The sequence below is a fragment of the Gavialis gangeticus genome, unplaced genomic scaffold (genome assembly GCF_001723915.1).
Source record: "Gavialis gangeticus isolate Ggan-Ray unplaced genomic scaffold, GavGan_comp1, whole genome shotgun sequence".
Classification (NCBI taxonomy): domain Eukaryota; kingdom Metazoa; phylum Chordata; order Crocodylia; family Gavialidae; genus Gavialis; species Gavialis gangeticus.
Window position 1 is genome coordinate 38270458 of NW_017729027.1, and position 24303 is coordinate 38294760.

A 24303-nucleotide genomic window follows, 5' to 3' on the forward strand; every position below is an offset into this window, starting at 1 on the left:
TTCCCCCCTCTTGCCCACCTTCCCCGCCGCCCACTCACCCCTTACCCCCTGCCCACCCCCAGAACCACTCTCAGAACACACATATGGTTGAAAGAAAAAGCCTTATTCCCCTCATAATATCCACCCCTCCCTTCCCCTCCCCCCCTCAACACAGAACCCCTTGTCCCTTCCCTCTCCAATAAACAGAGCCCCTCCATCACCCTCCCCATCCTCCAACAATAAAAAAATATGCTTCCCAATATGCAAACTATATACAAGAGTCTCAGTCTTTTATTGACTTACAGTGGGGGGCTGTGGGATGGAGGAGCCTAAAGGGCAGAGCCCAGGGGGCAAGCAACCAGCACCCCAGCTTTGGGCCATCCCCCTGTGGGTATGGGGGGCTGCGGTAACTGCAGCAGGCTTGTCCCCAGGCAATGGCAGCTGGTGCTGCTCTCGGGTGGGCGGCTCCTCTTCTGGCTGCCCAAGGGCAGCACCAATGTCCCCTTGTGGTGCTGCACCTAGCATCTCCGGGTCCTTGGGTGCACGGGTGTGGGGCAAGTGGCAGAGCTGGGCCCTGGAGGGTGGCAGGGGATCCCGGGCAGGGGCCAGCTGCTGGAAGGCCTGTAGGGCTGGGAATGGGGGGCATGGATGCAACCGCCAGGCCCAGGACAGTGTCCAGGACCAAACGCTCAGTGTCCACTGCCCCGCACTTAAAGGCAATCTGCTTATGCAGAAGCTGCAGGAGCTCCTACTTCTGGGTCAGAAGCTCAGGCCAAATGCCTTCGCCTAGGTAACGTCCTCCATCCACACCTCCTGCCCTTGGCCAGTTCCACCAACCAGTGGAGCAGGCGGGTCTGATTGTGTGCCCGTTGCTGGCATAGCCAGTGCATGTGGTGGGCTCCAGCACTGGGTGGAGGTAACCTAGAGCCCACATCCTTGCTGGGGCCGGTGGGCTCTTCCCCACATCCACATGTTGGTCTTGCAAAGCCAAGAAACAGAAGCCTTTTGTGAGAGTTTCCAATACAGTACAGTCGCAATTTACACGTGTTTAACTTAAGCGAATTCGGCTTTACGCACTCGGCTGCTGGTGCTGGCCACCGGGTGCTGGCTGGGAAACAGCGCATAGTGCACCACTGCACAGCGCCGCGTGGTATTAACTGCATGTGCCTGCACACGCCGGCATGGCTGGGGGGTTAAGGGACTGACGCTCAGCTGGCCGCCTTGTCTGGGCCCAGTAGCAGCGGTGGCTGCTTGGCGCCGAGCTCGGCCATTTCAGCTATACGTGATTTCAACTATACACGCTGACCTGGGAACATAACCCCTGTGTGAGCTACGATTGTAGCTTCAAAAGATAAGATGCTCTGTACCAGGGGCCGTGTGCTGCCCAGCCTCAGGAGTTGGACATGCATGGGTTCCCAAGAACCGTGCTAAATCAGGCCAGGCAGACCCAGGCCCAGGCCGAAGCCCCCATCCCTGCGCGCTCCCCTGGGGTCAGTGGGCTGCTGGGTGCTAGCTGAAGGCCTGCTTTCCTTGTCCCGTCCCTAGGGTGGGACAGGCTAGACTCCTGGTAGCACCTGCTGCCATGCCTCTAGGCTCTGCTGCCTCCCTCTCCTCCTGTAGGCCAAGCGCTCTGCTGCTCTGTTGCCCAGCTCATTGCGCCTGGGCTCGGGGTGCATGGGATACCTAGACAACTGGGGCTCAGGGCTGGCTGTATCCCCCCCACCTCCCTGCTGGGGGCCACTCCATGGAGGTGTCCCAGGGTTCCACCCCCCAAGCTGTGCCCCTGCTTTGTGTGCCCTAGGCGGTGCATGATGACCTGTTTGCATGGGCTGATGGGTGCCCAAGCCACTATGCCCTGCTGCTTCTGATCCTCCTGGTGCCCTGGGCACACCTACACTCCTGGTTCAGGTCCTTGAGCTACAATGGTGCAGCGGGCAAACCCAAGTTGCCCTGCAACCTCTGCTGCCACCTGGAGGGCTACCTTTGGCAATGCTACACATTTCTGCCCCCTGCTGCTGAGGAGGACATTGCCACCAAAACTGGTATCTTTCTTGGGGTGTAAAAGGCCCGTGTGAATCCAGCTGCATGGGCGTGGGCTACTCAAAGTTTGGCACTGTGTCCTGCCTCTCTGCGTGATGTGTTGAGGAGGAGAGGGGAGAATGGACATAGGGCCAGGGGAGTGCAGGTGAGCCAGGTGGGGAGGTGGGGCTGGGAGGGCCCTGCCCCCAGTGCAGAACTTAGCACGTGGCCGAGGCTGGTGAGGCTGGCAGCTCGGTGCAGGCTTCCCATAAATGATGGTGAACGGCTGTGCCCAGTACCCTCAGCCTGTGGTAAGCGGCAGGCTGGTGGCCGGCCAGGCTCCCACATTCAGAAGGAGCTAGCAGTGCTGGTGACATGGCTGGCCGCTGCTCAGTGGCGGGGTCTGGGGCTATAGAGCTCTTGAGGCAGCAGCTGGCCTGGACTCCCTGAGCTGCCAGTGGATGCAGCAGTCAAGAAGGTGGACAAGGCAGGGGCCTGGGTTACGCTGCAGAGGCAGCCTGAACACTGGAGGTATTAGGGTAGGTCAGGGGCTTGGGCAGGCTGAACCTGCTGAAGGGGTGCAGCCTGGCTCCTGGAATGCCAAAATCCTGGTCAGCTCCCATATGAAGGGCATAGTTTTGTGGGCACAACTGGACTGATGATTGCAATCAGTTACAGCCACCCACTGTGGTTGCACAGCCTTGACATTTATGCAGCACTGCTGCACCATCCACGAGGGCCCTTGCTCTTGCATGGTGCCTGACAGGGCCTCATAAATATGGATATTTGAGTAGCCACCCCATATGAACCGCCTTTGCACTTCCACATTGCCCCAGGGCACGATGAAGTCGCCAGCCTCCTCTGGGTTCCAGTTGGGGACCCAGGGGAAAGGCTCAGGTGTGTGCATTTGGGAGGGGCTGGGCCTCAATGGAGAGGATGACAAAATGCCATGGTGGTGGTGCTTCCCATGCCAGCTCCCGCATGGCTGTCCCAGTGTGGCTGGCCCTGGCCAGTGGCCAGCAGTGCTCAGGACAGGGGCACAGCCAGGGACTGGGAGCCACACAGGAGAAGTAATGGCCCACAGGACCTGCAAACACAGGCGACACTGTTGCAGGTGTGCAGCAGCAGGGAGCAGGTGCTGGCCTTGCTGCCAGAGAGAGCCAGCCAGCACCCTGGGGAGACCTCAGGGCTGGGCAGGAGGTGCAGCAGGCTGGAGCCCTTTACAGCACTCACCTGTGGCCAAGCAGCAGCTCTGGCTAGGGGACAGGACTGGCACAGATTGCCTGTGCCCTGTCCAGGGGGATTACACAGGACCTGCAGTGTTCCTGTGCAGATGGCAGGTTCTCTCAAGCTGCCTCTGCAGTGTACCCCAGGGCACAAAATGGCTGTTGGCTTTTATAGCCCACAGCTAGCAGCTAAAGGCAACCCAGCCCCAGAGAAGGAGAAGCTCCCAGCCAGGAGCCCTGGGACTAGACTCAGGCCAGCCCCCTAGTGTCATGGCAGACCCGGAACTAAACCCAACACTAACTGCGCAGGAAACTAGGCTAAGGCATATTAAGGCACCTTCTGTAGACACATCCACAGCGTCTTAACTGGGTGTAAACATTGCACCCTTATTATTTATTCCACAATTACCACATTAATTGCAGCATAAAGTAATATGTGTGTGTGTGTGGGGGGGGTCTAACTATTTTAGGAAACTTGAAATTGCTGTTAAATGCATGATTATCTGTAGGAGTCCTACACTGCATTTTGCCAGAATAAGATACATACAGAACATCGCAATCTTTATTGTCAAAGGTATTCAGCTGTCCATATCAGATCCAAATAAAGGGACTCTTTTCAGATATCTAACTCAAAGACTGTGTGTTTTGTGAGCATCTCAATTTTCTATTGACATACTATTTTAAAAATTGGGTAGTGGGAACAGAAAAGTAGAAGCTCCAATGCATATAAAGGTTTCCCTTGCTTTATGCTGTGGATGCATTCCTGGAAAATGGCACATAACTCGAATTTGCATAAAAGGAACCCAATTTATAATGTAACAAATAGGGATACATTCCAAGACCTTGACTATACTGACCCTCAGACCCTTTTCTATTACTTTTACAAGACAATTTTGGTACTCACCAGCAGCAGACAGTAAACACAAGCACAGGGTACTATCATAATGGGGATGGCAACTACAGAAACATGCTGCAGACAACGAGCGAGGTGCACAGCTCCACACAGGAGACTATATTTTGGTGCACGTCACTCCCACCACACCAATCGCATAGAGTGAATTTTTGGTATAAAAAGTGTCATTGTGTAAGAGCGAATTTGCACATACAGATCCCAGATAAAGCAAGGAAAACCTGTATATGCATTTTATTATTATTGCCTGACTTGTAACCTAACAAGTTCAATTAGAATGAACATAAATACTGCTTATGTGTTTTAAGAAGGTATTAACACTTTTTAGATAAAAAAAAAAGAAGGGGCAGTTTTCTAGTCAATTTACTCAAACTGAAGACAAGTAGAAATTAAGAAAAGGAAAAAGTGGGAGTAAATTTTAACAGAATGGCCAAAATTACTTATTACATGCTGGTAATAAGGTTAAGTCACACTTAAGTATACTGACTAGTTAGTAGCTAATAAGCTTCCAGTAGTTGTCATAATTGGGACATAAGAGGGAATCTAAACACCGAACAGTCATAGCAGATGTTTAAATAAATTCATAAAGGGTGTGAACAAATGTTCATCACACCCAGTGTACATGTAGGTGGCTTACACTAAGGTGGTCTACGAGGGGGTTTGGTAGGTGGCAGGTCCATGGTAGGGAGAGAAGTGGAGGGGGTTGCTCAGTCAGGGAGTATATTGGGGAGCTAAAAATAGCCTAGTCAGGTTTAGGGGAAGGCGGGGGTGAGGAATAGCACAGACCCAGGACTGGGGTGAGCAGCTGGGCTTTTCCAAATCTGGGGTTGTGCTGTGAACATGTGCAGGAGTTGTGAAGATCTGGTTAACCCTTTCTGGGATCAGGTTAATGCAATCTCGATCTAAGTTAGTGCACATACTTGGGTGCACCATTTTGGGGGTGATTTAAGCCCACTGCACACCTGTACAACTGAGCTTTTAGATCGACCTAACCCTGATTAGGTTCATCTAAATGTAATGCCTGTACATACTCAAAGGGAGCAGCATGGATGAAGCCAGAAAAACCAAACCTTTCTGAGAAGCTACCAACGGGCAAATAAAGCTCACATCACTGGAGGAACAGAAGGAGTGAGCTGGGAGGAAAAGGATACTAAAATGAGGCACAGAGAAATAAGCAGAGGAGGGCAGTTATGTAAAGTTTTGGAAGTAGTTTAATATTTACTGTTAGGACAAGAAACTTGGACTTGAACTGATGGAGGCAGAGGTTGCTTGAAGCTGACAATCAGCTTCATAAGCAACCAGGCTGATCTAAGTTGCTGCATTTTGCATAGCACTAGGGGGGGCTGAAATGATGTGGTTATAGTGCTGAAGGGAGTCAATGATAACAGTCTGCATCAGGGTGTTAAGAATAGGATACAAAGGACATAACAGAAGTCAAAGAGGAGAAAGATAAAGTAACAGGATTTGGACACAGGAGAGGAAGAAGTCAGAAATAAACCCCAGGATACAACTGGAAGTGAACTGGACGGTGTCAACTGTGGTAGAGAACAGAGGACTGGGAAAGGGTTTAGAAAGAAAAATACATAGGTCAGTTTGGCCGTAGTAAGTTTAAACTTATGGTGAGACATCCAGACAGGCAGGCTGAAATAGAGGCTGGATATTCAAACAAATAGATTTGTCATCTCACAAGAAAGAGTTGATACCATAAATGTGGAACAAAAGAGCATGCCTTCCTGTAAAAGGAAAACCAACAAAAAAGATGCTAAAGAGATAAAAAAAAGATGAGAGAACCAGGAGCAGATGCATTCTGGAAGTTGAGGGTAAATAAGATGTCAAAAATAAAGTTATGCAGGGCATAGGTAGGGCATCCAAAATGTTGATCAGACAACCCTTAGTTTTTTACCCATAACCCTTAAAAAGAGGTTACTAGTAAGGTGGGTAAGAGGAGGTACAAGGGAATAAAAAGAAGACAAAACAAAGGGGATGTAGGAAAGGCAAGGGATGTAAATAGTACATTAAAAAGCTTAAAAGTAAAGGAAAATGGAGGCAGATACAGGTCAAAGGACCTCTTCTTTGAGGCGGAGCCTATCTGTACATAGAGAAGAAATAACCGGATAGTAAGAAGTCAAGTTTGTGGAAAATTAGATGTATAAAAGGAATACGGTGAGATAGAAAGATTCAGAAATAGACAGATAAGAAATATCAATATTATATATAAAAATGAAAACTGAGAGGACATTAGTGGGGAAAGGAAGGAGTTCATTCAGATCTGTAATAAAAATCAGTTAAGGTCTTGCACAGATAAAAAGGAGAAGGTAAAAAGTAAATCAATTCCAGTAACTGAGAACATGCAAGTCAGGGAAATGAGGCCAGAAGAAAAAGATTTCTTATTTGTAATTGATTGTTTGTACTAATTAAATCTCTAGGGTTAGGATTGGAACAACATACATTTCTAAATTACTTCCCACAGCGAGGGTATTTAAAGGAAGTATTTCTTGTCACAAAACGGCACATAACTGATGTAGATATAGATCTTACATGGATAAAGTCAGATACTAAAGTGATGGGCATGGCAATAAACTAGATAAATGGATACAAAGGTATTACACAGAAAAGATGGGAAAGCTGGCTTTGCTTCAGCTACAGGTCACGAGGGAAATATATTAATTCATTTCAGCTCATTATAAAAAAAGCATTCCTTACTCTTGCAGCGAGAAATGAGACCACAGAGTAGGTGGCATGTTTTTTAGTGTACTGTTTTTCAGTCCATTAGATTTAAAAACCCTGGTCATTGTTTTTACTCCTGAAATTTTATAAATCTTGTCCTTGTTGGCATTTTGTTCCTGAGAATCATTCTAAAAGAAAATATTTTGGAGTCAGCACATGGAATTATTATCAACTAGCAATTTAAAAGGACCCAGGAATCCAAAGGTGAGGTCTTAATAAAAGAGTGACAAAATGTCTGGCATTTAGACATCAGTTATATGTAGAAGGGTTTATGGTTTAAAAGCTTATTACAGGATTTTAGATATTTTACTCTCATCTAACACTTGATCTTGAAGTTTAGTGTTCTTATATAACAGCAATTTTTAAAAAGCATTAAAAACAGTATCATAAAGAAGCCTGGTTCTTACTTTGCTTCATATTTGGTTTCACCGCAAAACCCTAAAAAACCCTTTAAAATGAGAATCAGCTTATCTAGAAAACAAGCAGCTAATATAAATATGTGAAAAAAATCTGCAGACTTAAGACAATCAACATTTTCTAACATTACTTTACAAGCTTTTACTCTTGCTTTAGTATCAAAGATTTCACAGAAATGCCTCTGTATTTGCCTGTCAAACAGAAGCTGTGCAGCTGTAAGTAAAATGATAACTGGAAAGATAGGGTGAGTGGTATCCAGTCATCTCTCTCCTAAAGCAACTTATTCATATATGGCATGAAATAAAAACAGGTTTGGTTAAGTAAGGGAAATTACTCTCTCTCAGGAAAGGAAATTGCCTGAAGCACATCTGGCAAAAAGCTTTAAAAGCTTAGTTTTGACAAAATATACATTTCAACCCTTTTGTAAGGTGAATTCCATAGAATGAATGCCTTTTTCTTTTTTTAAAGGAAAGATTTAATTTGTACTTTAAATATACTGGGCTAGTATTTGCTATTTTATGTCAAACTCTATATATGTAACAAAAAAGCAATCAGGAAATCACAGACTAAACTTCACTATTGCAGTTTGGAGAATATACTGCACCATATACTTAAATAGACCCCTTCATCTACAAAGCACCTAAGACGACCAAAAATGAAAAATACAAACAAAAGTATCCAAAGGAAACTACAACTGATCTGAAACATTTTTACTGAAATTTGTACTGGACTGTACAAAGCCCCATGCCAAGTCATTCAATTTTTTCCTATTTTTAACATGTCTGACAATCTAACAAAGAGATGCTCCCTTGCACTGTTGACAAGAGGTCAATGTCATTCAGTAGTTATGGAATAAGTCCTGCCCTCCAAAAAGGATGCCAGATTTATCTAACGCCTCAGAGGTTCAGTAAGAAGGCAGTACTCCAACCTCCTTTGAGCTTTTGAGGACAAAAATGTATTTAAACTTTCATTACTTTTCACACTAGCTTTCTAAATTCAGATTCTTCCCGCTTTCATCCTCTTTGAACTCTGGCTCCTATGGTTCCCCTGGGGCACAGCAGACCACTTCCTCCTCTACAGCTGGGAAAGCTAGTCCCAAAGGGATGACAAGAGCAAAAAGTATAAACAACATACAAAAAGATGCGCCAAATGCAGCACCAACTTCCAAAGTAGGGTTAAAGGGATGTTGTAATTATTTTGCTGGCAAGGAGAATGTTTTTTGAATATTTTATTTTGGCTTTGTATGTGGGGGGAAAGATCCCTACAATGGAACAGAGATTATGTCTGCCTGATCCAGATGGTGATATAGCAAAGGCCTTGCTGGTTTGGCTGAAAGGGACATTTGAGTCATTACTACTGCAAGTAGCACAGATGAAAAAAAGCCATCCTTCTTTGAGTGGAACCACTGGAGTGTTTCTCCAAAGAGAACATTATGCCCTACAGTGTAAGCAGCAACAGATTTCAGAAGGGGCCACTATTTCCAACAGATACCAACCAGCACTCCTGGGCAAGATCTCTGCATTCTACCACTTCTCCTGAAGCTCCTGCATCCACTATAGCAACTGGACACATGTTAATGCTATACTGAATAGAAATGCTATCCTGGTTGATCTTTGCAGTACTCAAGACAACCAGATTTCTCTCCTGGTAGAGGATCAAGATGTACCAAGTATCATTAAATCCAATCTTGCTCCTGGTCCTACCCTCTGAAGGACTCTCAAGGTCACACACCTGCAGTTCCTGATGAAAAAGAATCAGGTTCAACCATTAAAAGACATGGCTCCAGCCCCTCTCTTCTCTGCAAAAAATCAGCAAAATTGAAATGCAAAGATATCAGGGATGAAGTCGGCATTGGCACATAACAATGTAACTAATCTTAGTGCTTACAGGTGACAAGGGTTTTGTTTGGCAAAATCTTAAAAATCCTCTCAGGAAAGTGTAAATCTTTGTCCATCTCCTTGTCTGACAGCTTCTCAGGGCCCCTCTCTTGAGATAATGGCTCTCACAATAAACAGCTCTCCCAATTACAATAAAAGCCCTTAAGAGGTCACACTTTTCACTTACATCTTTCATTTCAATGCCTAACTAAAGAGAGAAAATAATTTGCATAAAAAAATCTAAGAAAGGAAGATGATAATCTTTCCTCTTTATTCTTGCTAAATACATTTCTTGTGTCAGAGCAAAATCAGAAGAACTTAATGAAAATGTTTTCCTCCCCAGTATTTTCAAACTAAGATCCTACCTTGCTTTGGATATACTGCTAGAGGAAAATGAGAAAGGCGGAGCCAGGCTATGAAAGTGTAGGTACTTCCTTTAAAGATAAAAGGTGAAATATTTATTCCGATTATTTCATCTTCAAACCAAACTATTTACAAAGAGTGGAAATGTCCTAATATGTCTAAATTTGTCTAGTCAGAAACCTAGGATATGTATAAAACCTAAAACACTAAATCTGATCTCACAGACTCACTGAAGGGTACCACAATAAACATTTCTCTAGACAAGGAGACTGTGTATAGACAGAAGGAAATGTCCTTTCAAAGGAACCAACAGATTAAAAAGTAGAAGCCAAACTTCAGAAAAATTTAGAGGTTTTTCAAAAAGGCCTCAGGGTATCTCTTAAATTTACTTGCTTTGTTAGGGCAAAAGCAAGCTGGACAGATAAACAGATGAAAAGCAGACTCTCCCTATGCCTGAAGAAGGGTGTTTGTGCCCGAAAGCTTGCAAAGAACAATTTCTCCAACTATTTAGTTGGTCTAATAAAAAAGATCACATTTACCCAAAGAATGTTGTCTGCCTATGGACAGATAAACTATGCATTTTCTCTCTCTGCCAAAAAGAAATGTACCAGTACTAGACTGACTTTACAAAAAATATCCTTGACCATGTCCTTAGTTTTAGATATCTCTATATCCTCTTATTCAAAAATGATCAATGGTAGATGAACCCTCCCCAGAAATAAATGAGATATATTTGGCTTGCATGCCTTGGAACCGACAGAAGTCAAGCATATTTTGTCTCTATCAGAGTTTTCTAGATTAAAGCTCTGGAGACTCTTATCTAAAAGGAAATCCTAGAAGTATTGAGTGCACTAAAAAATTCTGACCATTTACAGAACCTTGTAGGGGTTTTAATTCCTCTCATTGATTTTGACAGCCTCATTATACAATAAGTATATGTAGAAAGTAGTACAAAATCGCTTAGAAAAAAATTGCCTAAGGAAGTCCATAGGGTATATACATTGAAGTGTTGCTATGGATAAGAGAGAGATTTTGGTTTCCAGTTCATGTTAATGTAGCACCTCTTATAACAGAGATATTTTCTTAAATTTACGTATAATATACATTTCTTTAAATAGGGAAGTCCAGTCCTCATGTCCAGATCCAGAGAAGCACTGGGCAATTTTGCCTCACAAATCACTTTCCCAGCATGATGGTTTCCAGAAAACATTTTCTACAATTGAGAGCTCATTTTTTCCAAGATTTCAGTGAAATCAAACTCTTTCCCAGGCTCTTTTAGCTGGTTTAGCGATCTCATGGTTTTGGAGGATAACTGATCACTGCATTGTACAGGAGGCTCCCTCTCCTTTCTGTGTGCTGCATTGTACAATTACGATACTTGCTTCAGGAGCTTTTAACCCTATTTTTGACAGGTATATATCAAATATTGTACCTGGGCACAATATTGGTTTAATATGATTGCATAATAAAGAAAATCCAATGCTCCCATGCTACATACCGGGAATTCTTCTTGCCACTGAAAAGTTATTCCTCCTTTTTCAGCCTACCTGATTTCTGATTTTATTAAAAATTTTTTTAAAAATGATTAACTATTTATATAAAGGACTAATGTTTAGCATTGCCATTCATTTATTAGAAAGTTTATTGAAATCAAAGCACATTCAATTCCAGGGTACAGTGGGACATATAAGAGCATAGCATGTTGAATGGGGCATTCAGCACTTAAAAAGAGGCATTATTTCTTTCTGAAACAGCAAGCTGAAACCTGCCTCTGTCTGATTAAAAAAGCACTTTCCTCCTTATTTATATGAAGTATTAAACATAAACCAAGCTGTGCTGATCTGAGAGCTATTTCAAAAGAATTTTCCTTCAAGAGGAACAAACAAAGGAACTTTCGTAACTGTTTTTTTAAAAATCACCTCTACAAATAATTTACAAGCTCACTCTGGAAACATAGTTGGAGGCTATCGGAACTGATTTCTCTGTCTAGGAAATTCTTAATTAGAGCTGTGCTTAAGAAATTCACAGGGGTCCTCCAACTGATCAATTTTTTCCAGAGGTTTTATGTAGCAGACCATACAGTATCCAGCAGAATGTTCTGACTTTCCTGCTGCTTTGCAAATGACACCCCCCACAGGAAGATAACGGATAAGCCAGGAGGGAGGAGCAGTCAAGCTACACATGTCTGGGTACTCTTATCAACTTATCATAAAAGGAAAGGAAAGTGATTGATTCAGATACTGTAAAAAAGGCTAAAAGACAAGCAGAAGAAAAACTAAAGCTTGTTTTTGAAACTAACACATCTAGCAGTTGAGACGGGATTGCTTTGCCTGCTCGCATCTGACAGATTAGGGAACGACTGGAGAGAAGACAGCACTTTTCAAGTTTGCAGCTAGGATACCGAAAACTCAGCCCTTTTTCAGACTACTTTGCACATGACAGCAGAGCACTGAATTTCAGGGCAGGTTAACTCTATAACCTGAGCTCTTGTTAAACATATTAAAGTATTTTAGATATACTGGGTTACCATAGGAATTAAAATGCGGCTGGCTGTTTACTGTATTTTGAGCTGCAATCTTTTCTTAGCTTCAGGGTATACTTCCTTTCGTAAAAGCACAGAGACTGTAGGCAAAAAGCAGTATCAGGTTCAGCATGGGTCATGCAGTTATACCTTTCTTTTGCCTGAGATGGACAACTGCCGCTCATCTTCTAGCTCCTATGTGTCGAATGCAGTACAGAGGGATGCGCCACTAGACTATGATGACTCAGTACAAAGACTGCAACTACTTGAAAACATCATGGAAAACAACACTCAGTGGCTAATGAAGGTAGGACTATATAATTCCTATTTTTAAGATATTATATGTGTATATTATATGTATATCTTTATATACTTGTACTGCCTCTTCTTTTTCTGCTCTAGTAGTTTGTAAATTCACAAAAACAACACCAAGTAATGCATGGTGTAGAGAAAATTTCTGAATGAAGCTGTTCAGCCAAAAGTTAACTTTAAAATCAGGCAGAAATGTTACTTTAGTAAAAGAAATATAGTTACATTGTTCTGAACCCCCCCCCATGTATGCTGCTCAGCTTGTTTCAACAACTCCGTTTTAATTAAAATAATTATTAGCACGCATGCGCGCACACACACACACACACACACACACACACACACACACACACACACACACACACACACACACACAGAGGCTTGCTGGCATATTTGACAACTCATAAGCAAAAACACTATCAGAAACAGGAAAAACTTGATCAGCTACTTATTTACAAACAACTGACAGCAGCTAGCTTATCTCTATTTAAAAACTGTATAAAGTTAGTTTACTTGGGCACATGTTGTGCAAACACTGAACAGAGATTTACATGTGAACTATGATTAGGAAGAATTTTGTGAAACAATATGTTCAGGATCCGACTTGTGAAATTAACTTAGTGAAATGACAGAATTTCAAGAATCGCTACTAACGGAAGTTGTTTGCATCCTTTAACATTTCCACTCAAGTATAGTTAACAAAGGGCTGTTTGGGGGGTGGCGGTGGGGGAGGGAACGGGAAACTTTTTGTTGCAGCTACCACAAGTCATCTTTCTTCCCTGGCAATAGCGTCAATGGAATCTCTGAGCTAAAACAGCATAGATATATCCTAAAAATGGCAACACTGATACATTTCTACATGAAGGGTGGGAAAGCAATTTAATATGACACTAATAAAATACTTATTTTTCTATACAAATGAGTTACCTTTTTACAGAAATACTAAGACGAATAGAAGTAAGCACAGCTTAATTGCACAGTTTAGCTCAAATCCAACATCTTACACACAATGATGCTTATGTTCTTAGGAACAAGTACTCTGATGATTGAACTCAGCAACTGACATAATAATCATAATGTAATGATGCAAGTAGTATTCCTTGTGCTGCAATGACACTATAAAAATCGTTCTGAATTCTAAAGGAAGGTAACTCAACTTTTTTAACATAAGTTGCTTTCTTTATTCTTATATTTAAAAGTCATAATGAATCATCAGTGTGAAATGACATTCTTTCATTCAGATTCACTTTATCTGAGTATACAGTGTGACAGTATACAGTCTGAGTATACATCCTCTGTATCTAGGTGTACACACACACATTTGTGCGTATACACACAGTTCTGTAAAATCAGCTAGTGTATTTGCATGTGTAAAATATAACAACCACATTCCTGGGCACACGACAATGTATAATTACATATTTGAAAGGTAGCCTTAGAATTTAATCCCTAAATTTGCACTTTAGTGCTTCAATCAATGCACTGCCCTATCCATATTTAGGTGCTAAATAATGAGTCTTCTTTTAGGATGCTTATTTGTAGGCACCTGAATTTTCAAATTTGGCTTGAATATTTGCATATTTTTTGGCTTGAAAGTTCACCCCTCTTTTGTTTTAGCTTCATATGTATGAGGAAAAACATTTTTTCTGCAAGCATATTTACACCCCTAGCTATTATCTAAGCAATGCTTACCATTGGAACATTAAGATCAACACTAACAATGTGCAAAGCAAGATGAAATATATGCAAAGAAAAAAAAGCCTAATCAACACAGCTGGTAAGCCATTTCCTAAAATAAACAGCAAATGTACAAAGAATTCTGTGCTAAATGCCAGTTACTATACTGTGTTTGCTTACTTAGGTGACACTAGGTAAACCAAAACCTGTAAGCAAATTCCACCATCCTTAGTCAAACTGTCAGTCACTGAGAACAGGATAAGCAAATTAACACATTCATCAAGAATTCAAAAGACAGATTTTTCTTATGAGACAAATATGATGTATTTATTGCTGTCAGTTGTGCAAATATTTCCATAGCAGTAAACGTTTGTTTTAGAATGGCCTGCTTCTTTCTACATTTACCAGTGAACCATCCAGTAAAATGACTGTTTACCTTTTCATTGCTTTAACACCTGTTCTTTATCCTATCGACTATATCTACAAAGAACACCTTAGAAAGTCAGCTTATGTTGAGATTTACTTTGCTAGTGACAACTGACCTGCTAAGGGTTTGCAAAAAGCAAACAGTAATCCTGAAAATTGTTACCAAGCTTAATGCCTGGTTTTTTCCTTCATTTTATCACTCACAATACAAATTTTCACATTCAGAGTTCAATAAAGATATATATTATAGGGTGTAAAATCAGCCCAAGTTAGACAAGATAAAGCTTCAGTGCTCAACTAGTTAGAACTAACATTGAACATTTAAACGTACCTTCATTTAAAAAATGTGACAACATTTGTTTTCAGAAAACTTATTTCTTTAGGAAATCCCAGCAAACAGGTAGCACCTGTCTGTTCTGAAGCAAGGGCAACAAGATCTAAAATAATTTCACAAGCTTTTTATGTAAATTAATGTCATGAGTTCCAAGTGTACTGCACGTCCCAAAACATTTCACATTTCCCCCCTTTAATCCAGCAACCAAAGGAAATGTGTTTCTGAATGAACACTGGGATGTATGAATGGAAAAGCCTGGGAAAGGTACACTGTCTCTAGTTAATAGATACAAACACAATGGTAAGAAAATTAGTTACATAGGGTCAGATTCTCTTCTGATCTGTACTTGGTCTATAGTTGCCACAAATTAATATGCTGCCTGTTACTTCCATGGCACAACTTCTTTGCTTACAACTGTACTATTAATTCATGGTACTATTATAAACACAGCTCTTTAAAGTGCCTATTTAAAGTGATCATTTAATAAGGAAATTGTGAACAAGAACTTAGATGCCATACCAGATTAAATCACTCTTCCACCTACTCCAGTGAAGAGAAAATAAATGATGCTACAGTGAAGGCAAAAAAAGTCAAGAAACACCTAAATTAAATGGTGTAGCACTGTAGTTAAAGGTAATTTCCCTTTTTTCCACCCCAGAGACCAGTTTACATACTGTAAAATCGGATTTATTTATCTTAATTTTATGAAAGGGAGAAAGAAGAAAAACCCTGTGGGCATTTAGACTTTAAACTAATTAAGGGCAGAGGAAGACAGAAAGGAAACAGCTGAGAAACCCTGCAAAAGTTGCCTGCAAGCTACTACTACTTTGGATTTTGTTAAGGAAAATGAGTTTGCAAATGTTGTTACAGAATCCCCATATTTTTAAAGTCAATGAATACATGAAGTTTTGTTTAAGTTAATGGTAGGTATGTTTCTTTGAATCATGGTAGTTTCTTATATATCAGGTTGAGAAAAGACACTAAAATACTTGTATATTTTCTTTAAATCATGGCTTTGTACCTTGCTACCATAACACAGGAGATCCTTCCATCCAGAGGGATCTATAAGAAATGTACTGTGTCTTCCTAGCCTATGCTATTAGAAGTGGTTTGTGACAATATGTTATTTAACTGTAGCACATCACAGGTAGATAATTTATTTTGTATAGTTTGTCTCCTGAACAAAATGGAATCCTAGGAAGCAGGCTGGGCCTGAAGAGTTCAGTTCAAGATCAACAGAAGAACTAAGTTCAGCCAGTACTGAACCTAAGGTGGGTAATTATTGGGTGCTGCTGTACTAGAAGAAGTGCAGCCCTTTGTGGCAATATTAAACAATGGTTCCTTGTCTTCTCTGTAAGTAAAAGCCCTCTGTGTAATTCCTAATTACCTCAATTAACCAATGTTTCTTCTCTGAGCAAAACAAGTTCTTGGGTTTTGGCTATATAAGAACGAGTACATAACACTTGCATATTTTCCTATACCATTTCTGTAATACTAGCATCTATGATATTATGAAATAGTTTACACTACCGTGAATATTAACAGGAATGTCTTCAATATTTCCAAGTCTAACCAAGCTTTGTGTAATACATAGGGACAAATATAGTTGACTGTTTGGTACTTTGCAGTATCCAAGTGATGATGCTGACTCTTGAATCTAAGAAGCACATTCTTTGCTTAAGTAATGCATCTGTTTTCACTTATATATTAAAAGTTCTCATTCCATATATCAGTTACATATTCATAAAACAAAAGAGTACTGGCAGGACACAAAAAGAAAATACCTTTTATATTTTGAGACAACAGTGCATGTTAGAGTATAAATTTTCCAAGCAATATAAAATTAACTATGTAATTTATTAATATAAGTCAGGTAGATGCATCTCAGTGAAATGCTTTGAAATGTATTCCCCTACATGCTCAGAGACCATATTGTGAAGGCTGATACCATTACCAATCATCCTACAACTGCAAACTTCTTGTTTTCAAGATGAAACAAATATGAAACCGTATAACATAATGAACCCAGCCACATCAGGAGCAGACTTTTTCTTGTGCCAATTTATAAGAAAAAAATGATCTTGAGAATTTACTATCTGTGAAGTGTAAAAGGCAACGTCTGTAGTGGCCCTTGCTTTACATAACTGCCTCAAGCATTCAAAACATAGACTTTTACTTGCCTACTCAAACTGTGTCTTGACTTATATATATGGCTGGTCAAAGCAACAATAGGAAGCCATTTCCCATTTGCGACTGACATTTTCACCTTTAAACTGTCTTGCTTTCTTTAGGTGTGCATCTAACAGGTGACTGAAAATGACTGGTGGACAATTTCCAAGATTAATGTCTCATTAAAATAAATTCCTGCTTATGTACCCACTTCATACACTTCCACCATAAACTTCTCCTTGAGCCAAATAGCATAACCTTCATAAACAGCTTTAATCTTTATTTTCTGAAGAGGTGCAGTTACTTTCAAAACTGTGTCCTTCCTGTCCTTCCTTGCCATGTATGCTGCTCTGATGTGTATTTTATTATTATGCAGGGTGAAGTGAAGTTGTCCTCAACTAACGATAATCAGTATTATTTGTGTGATTACTATTCTCTGTCAACTTCCACCCCAACTACAGACACATGCTTTGTGTCATAACTCCAAAATTTAAAGATTAATAATTTCAATGGCTGTACATATTCATAGATTCATAGATTAAGGGTCGGAAGGGACCTAGTAGATTTTCTAGCCCGACCCCCCGCCAGAACAACAAAAACCCCAAAAACAAGAAACGGGACTCAAATGAGTCCAGCCAGGTAGGCACCCAGCCTCTTCTTAAAGACCCCCAGGGTAGGGGCCAGCACCACTTCCCTTGGAAGTTGGTTCCAGCTCCTAGCCGCCCTAACTGTGAAGTAGTTTTTGCGGATGTCCAATCTATACCTCCTCTCCATCAACTTGTGCCCATTACTCCTTGTTATGCCAGCGGGCGCTAGGGGAAACAGCGTCTCCCCCAAACCCTTCTGGTCCCCCCTAGTGAGTTTATAGACGGTCACCAGGTCCCCCCTCAGCCTTCTCTTGTGGAGGCTGAATAGGTTCAGGTCCCGCAGTCTCTCACTGTAGGGTCTGCCCTGTTGTCCCCGGATCATGCGGGTGGCCCTCCTCTGGACCCTCTCCATGTTGTCCACATCCCTCTTGAAATGGGGCGCACAGAACTGGACACAATACTCCAGCTGTGGCCTGACCAGCGTCGCGTAGAGGGGGAGGATCACCTCCTTGGCTCTACTCGAGATGCACCTGTGGATGCACGACAAGGTCCGGTTAGCCCTGCCAACCATGACCTCGCATTGTCGGCCCATGTTCATCTTGGAGTCAATAATGACTCCAAGATCTCTTTCTGCCTCCGTGCTCTCAAGTAGGGAGTTCCCCATTGTGTAAGTGTGCTGCTGGTTCCTACTGCCCAAGTGCAGCACCCTGCACTTGTCCGTATTGAAACGCATCCTGTTCCTGTTAGCCCACCCCTGTAACCTATCCAGATCCCTCTGCAATCTCTCACTCCCTGCTAGTGTGCTCACCTCCCCCCAAATTTTGGTGTCATCAGCAAATTTAAACAGGTTACTTTCCACCATATTCATATATGGTATTAATATATTATTTGGTATTATGGTATTTGGGGTTTTTAAAAGTTCACTGCATTTTTCCTTATTTGATTCATAACCACTTCATACAGTAAATCAAGGCTGCTCAGTGCAGAGAGCAGAATACATGCATACGCATGACAAGTTTTAGCATACTTTATATACAAGAACCTCGTGCTTTCTGGGGTTTATATAACTTTATCTGAAAGCCAGCATGGGATGTGAATGAAATGATTCTTTCTGCATCATCACAGTGTCAGTACTCAAGTTGCCGAAGAAAACATGTGATATGCCATTATAAAACTGGATGAACAGAGGCTGCTAACAAATGATTTGGAAGACAGTTTCAGACTATGGATTAGTTGCTTAAAGGTCTGCAACAGAAGTGAAAACCTTAACCTCTATGAATGGAGTGATTAGACACACCACAGTGCACTATCAATTGTTTCAAACAACCTGAATCAGCACCCCTTCAAGTCTATGTTGACTGGAAGAAAACATGCAGGGGGAAAGGAATTTGAATTTGAGGTGCAAATTTGTCAGCACTGCTGATGAAATTACTGTAGTTAGCATTGCTATTTAAACTTTTTATAGCAGGCAACTTCAGCAGTATAATTCCTAAACCATAAGGTTGAGTGAGTGGCCAAAGTAGTCAAAGGAGGGACTCAGTTACAAACAGGAAATTAACCTGACATGTAGATACACTGAGCTTCTTGCAGTCATTCAGATTGGCCAGGTTCAAGAATTAGGTTGAAATCCCAGCCCCCTTATGGACAGTAATTAGTTACACTTCAGACAAAGAAAGCTTCTCAGTCTCAAGAGCATCATCCATCTAACTCGTAAAAAACTATGGATGGTCAGGGTGCACATGCTGTCTGGGAAAGCTGCAGATTTTAGGTTGCAATGGGTGGATAAGAGGAGACAGAGAATAGAGTGTTATCAGATGCCTGTTAGACCTGGCAATGCAAATGCATTGGCAAAATCCAGTAATTCTGGCAATCTAATAACAGATATACAATTGATTAGTAAATTGCTTTTCAGTGCTTGGAGAGTACTGAACTGTATAATAAGGTTCAGAGACACAAACTCAAGAGAGATTCCTTTATGTATTGTTACTTTTAAATTCCTGAACTCTCAAAACAACAAAAAGCTAAAAAATAGAAAATGATAAAAAACAATAATAAAAGTAATGCCAGAGAAAGTAACAGGAAATGTTTCCAAGCAGGTAGCCAGAGGATTTTATTTTTAAACACTGCAAGTGATCTATCAGTATAGTAATTATGCAGAGTAAAATGGCTTAACCTAGCTGGGCTACCATCTCCCACAAATACTGTTTGACAATTAAAAAAATTACTGATCAGCAGGGATCCTGGGTTTCCCTGATTAAAAAAAAAAAAAAATCGCAAATTCTCTGATAAAAACCACAAAATCCATGATTAAAATAAAAGGCCGCTATATATATAGGCATCTACACAATGTTTTATTGATATATTTACAATTTTTAAACAATTTGGAAGCTTACCAGTGCCTCAGTCACTACAGTAAATAAATTCTAAATAATCCAACATCAGATACCAAAATTTATACGCATCATGGGAAATCAAAGCTATCCCTGTCCCTTTAACTCACCAGAATGCAGGTCCAGGCCTCCCACTCCCAAGCCACAGGCCCCCTGGCCCTGCCAGTGCCCCTAACTCCCAACCATAGCCCTCGAGGCCCTGCTGGTGCCCCTCACCCCCAGCCCTTCTGGAGGGGCCCCAAGCTGCCAGAGCTACAGGGTCAGGGCTGGAACAGAGCCTGTGGGAGAAGGATACAGGCTGTCTGCAATAGGTTCAAGCAGGGGAGGCCAGCTCCCTGCTGCTGCGTGCACTCCCAGGGGAACGGTGAGGCACATACCCGCCAGAACTGTGTGCAGGGCAGGGCTGGGTGCAGGCTGCCTGCTGCAGGCTAGGGCTCCCTGCCCTGCTACCCTCCCTGGAGCCTCTGCAGCTCAGTGGGTGGGACCTGGCATAGCAGGGCACAGCGCGGCCCTTCTCTTCAGTGCTGGATTATGACATGCTGAGGCCCTAAACTATGTTCATCTTAAGGGGCCCCATACGATAAAATTTATCCAATGTATGTATATTTTTGCCATATTATAATGAAAATGTCCATATTTAGAGTCATTTTCTCATATGTCCTTTATCTACCAACTGATTATTATAAAACTTGATATTGAGTCATTTTTTTTCCCCGTATTTAGAGGCCCCTCATGTTGTGAGGCCCTAAGCTGTATCTTAAGTAGCTTAAGCCTAAATCCGGCACTGCTTCTCCTTGCCACGGCAACCTCAATGCTGCCCTGGCGACATGCCCCCTATGTACCCAGCAACAATGGGGAGCGGTGTGGAATTGTGTCCCTTGCTGCTCTGGGGCAGGCAGGTGAGGTGGCATGTCACCAGGGCAGCACAGGGCCCACAGTGGCAAGGATATTCCCCACCCAGCCCTGCTCTGCCCTGCCATGCTAGGTCCGCCTGCTGGGCTGCGGAGAACCTAGGGGAGGACAGCAGGGCAGGGAGCCCAAGCTCACAGCAGGCAGCCTGCTCCTGCCTTGCCTAGAGCGCGTGCAGCTGTGGGGAGCCGACCCTATGCCCCCTGCACGAGTCACCCATGGCCCCGTCCCACTCCCTGCTGGGGCCCTATGGCCAAGCATTGTGGCCCCAGGCCCCATACACTGCCAGGCTGGGCAGCAGCCCTATCCCCAGCCCCAGCCCTGCCCAACTCCCTCCTTCCCTCCCTATGGGGGCCTCAATCCTTGCACACCCTTCCCAGCCAGACTTACTTGCATGAGCTGCTCTCCAGGCTGCCTGGCAGCCATGTGCAAGTACATGCACATGATGCCCCCTGCCATCTTCCCACTCCCAGCCCCTTGCAGGCTGGAGTTCCACTCCCAGAGAGAGCTCTTTGCAAAAGAACAAAATCTGTGTTTCTCTGTTAAAATGAAAAATCAATATTTTTCCTGTAAAAGCGAAAACCCTCATTTTTTCCCATTTTCCCATGGGAAATGGAAAACCCAGATCCCTGCTGAACACCTTTTAATAGAAATACTCAACTGTCAGAGCATATCTCCACAGTGCAGGAAAAAAGAATCATGTTTCCTCTTTAAGATTGGATGGCATGTTGTATATGGTACATTTCAAGTGCCAAATAAAGATGTAGACAATGGATCCAATTCAAAATCCATTTAGAATTTTGTCCGAGGAGAGAATAGGTTACAGGCTATCTAATAGTGAATGGACTTTTTCTCCCTAATCTTGAAAATGTCTCAAGTATGTTCTAGACTAGTTTGAGAGGTCTGAAGCTACAGGACCTGTGCCTTCACATTGTTTCAAAATTTTATTAACCTTACCTCAAATACTTCCAGACTATAGGGGTCATAAAGAAGATGCATCCTCTGCCCTCCTTACCCCAGCAGACAAGTATGTCCATCCTGCAGTCCCAGCATGCCTGTGAAGGAATTCTATCAAATATGCATCATATACCCACTCTCACTTGCAAGGAACTAGCGCTGAAATGTGGCAGTGAAACCGGTCTGACAATATCTTACTGAACAACAAAGGTTATCTTAACAAAGAATCATAGAAAAGTAGGGCTGCGTGGGACCTCAGGAGGTGATCTAGTCCAGCCCCTTCTCAAAGCAGGAATATTCCTATTCAAACCATCCCATGCAAGTGTTGGTTTAACTTATTCCTAAAACTATACCAATAAAATGAAGCTTCCATGATGACTCAGGTAATTAAATGAGCCCAAAGTCAGTGTTTTGAAGTTTTTTTATGTAGTAAAGCAGGATGATTTAACTTTGTTCATTTTCAACTTCTTGAAACCAAATTAGGGGAAGCAAATATTTTTAGTATAGGGAAAAAAGTACTAATACCACAAAAGCCCCATAGACATGAATATCCATTGATTTATAAATTCTCTTTCATTTTTTGAAAGATGTTTCAATTAGTTGGAAAAGGAAAAATTGTTTCCATATAAATATGTAATTTAATGGATGAAAATATAATGCAACCCAGCTCACTGGAAAGCTATGACCTCATAACTAATTTCTAGAGTTTGAATTTATAGTTAAAAATAAAATAAAATAAAATAAGGTGTACCTATAAAATTTAGCAGGAATCAACAGCCTGAGAATTTACTGAACCACTGTACTCAGGTTAAAGAACAGGCAAATTAATTCCCTGTAGACTTTTTTAAACTGTTACCTGCAGCATTTTTTAAAATCTGCAGCATTTTGTTCAGTAAATGACAGTTTTTTCCACTTCATTCCAGTCTGCAAATGCAAAGCATCTTCTTAATGAGCTAATCTGTCAAAAAGCCTCTTTTTTATTTAACTACTATAAAGTTTGGCACAACTGGCAGTGTCTGTTCTTAAAGAAGTCAGAACTAGAATGACAAGAATGTTGCAGGTCAAAACTGAGACACATTGGCATAGCTTTACAGGAAGTTTTTATGAAGTTTTCCTATTATCAGTAAGTAACCTGTACAATCAGTCTCTAGATTTCATATGCAATAAAACTCACTCCTTTCATACGCAGTTTTGCAGGGTTAATGAAACCATTCCTCTCCTTGCTTCAGCCTGATCCATTTAGAAATGTAAGACAATTAAAATCTTAAAATGTTTCCGCAGGCAGAATATCTCAACCTCTTTGCTACACAAACATTAACCTCCCCTTTCTTGACACAATTTGAACAACTCGATAAAATGAGCAAAGAAGATTTTAGCTGAATAGCCTAAGACACTATATCCAGACATAAGATTTTTATAGCCTCAAGCAAGAAATGTCTGAGTTCAATGGAGCTAAGGTCTTTTGCCTGAGGGCTGAATTTGTATCCTTGTATCTGTCCTTGCATTTTCATTCCTGTCATCCACCTCCACCCCTTTATGCCACCTTCCTTCTGTTATGCACCAGCCTTCATCCTGTTACCTGCACTTACCTTATAATCAGATATAAATAAATACTTCTAAAATAAGTAAAATTATGTCACTATGACAGAAGACATTAAAGACTAGGCATCTTGCAAAATTATCTAATACATTTAAATGAAACATTATAAAGGATAAAACTTAAAGTTAATACTGAGATTTTAAAAAGACAAATGATCTTCAACAAAATAAACAATTTCACTTCATGTGAAAGCACTTTCTATTGCACATGCAAGGATTCTATTTACAAGACAACAAAAACTGTTATAAAAATCCACTGCTTTTCAAAAGGACAAAGTTTAATGCTGCACTAGCAAGTAAACTAACAATGAGCAATGTAAGTGTTAGTATCAGAACTTCTTTATTTGTCACTAGATGAACAATTTTTGGAGTTCCAAGCAAGAAAATACATCAAAGAACTTGTGTTGTTTTACTATGAATAATACTTGGGAAATTGGTGAGTGACATTTTTGACATCTTTAGAAGGCCTATCTAATGGCATATAGCAGTTGTGTGCCTCCCCCCTCCCCCACCCAATTTGTGGCTTCTCTGGAAAACTTCTGCCAACACTGCTTTCTCTTTCTCTGTAGTATTTGTAGAACCATCCTCCTTCTCAAATGCCCAATTCCTTTCCACACAAATGAATATAACATTTCCTCTTTCCCCTCACAACAAACTTCCCAACAATCTCACAATCCATTCTTATCCTCCTCAAGTAAATTAAAAAAAAAATCCTCAATCACTTAAAATCAGTTCACAGGCCTTCTCCTTAAATGTAATGCCCCTGCAGGTTCCTGGTATCCTTGTTCAGCTCTGACTCCATGACATCTATTTCTTTAGTACTGTTCTCTGATCTATTAGGCCTCACCCCTCCCCACCCTCTGAGTCTTACAGGGTCTTCTACAGCCCAGCCCAATCATCTCCTTCT

At 41.7% G+C, this 24303-nt stretch overlaps 2 protein-coding genes across 5 annotated transcripts in view; one reads left to right on the forward strand and one right to left on the reverse strand.

Moving 5' to 3' along the window:
• Nucleotides 1-24303, reverse strand: part of MCPH1 (microcephalin 1) — a 269106-nt gene that overhangs the window by 81471 nt on the left and 163332 nt on the right. The gene's annotated exons all lie outside the window — the stretch shown is intronic.
• ANGPT2 (angiopoietin 2) overlaps nt 11541-24303 on the forward strand; it is a 78634-nt gene continuing 65871 nt past the window's right edge. Inside the window, exon 1 of one of the 3 annotated variants that reach the window (XM_019520603.1) lies at nt 11541-12346. In XM_019520603.1, coding sequence (XP_019376148.1) covers nt 12059-12346 — 288 coding nt within the window. In that variant the 5' untranslated portion in view covers nt 11541-12058. The remainder of the gene's footprint in view (nt 12347-24303) is intronic. The other 2 variants (XM_019520604.1, XM_019520602.1) reach the window with 2 other exon arrangements.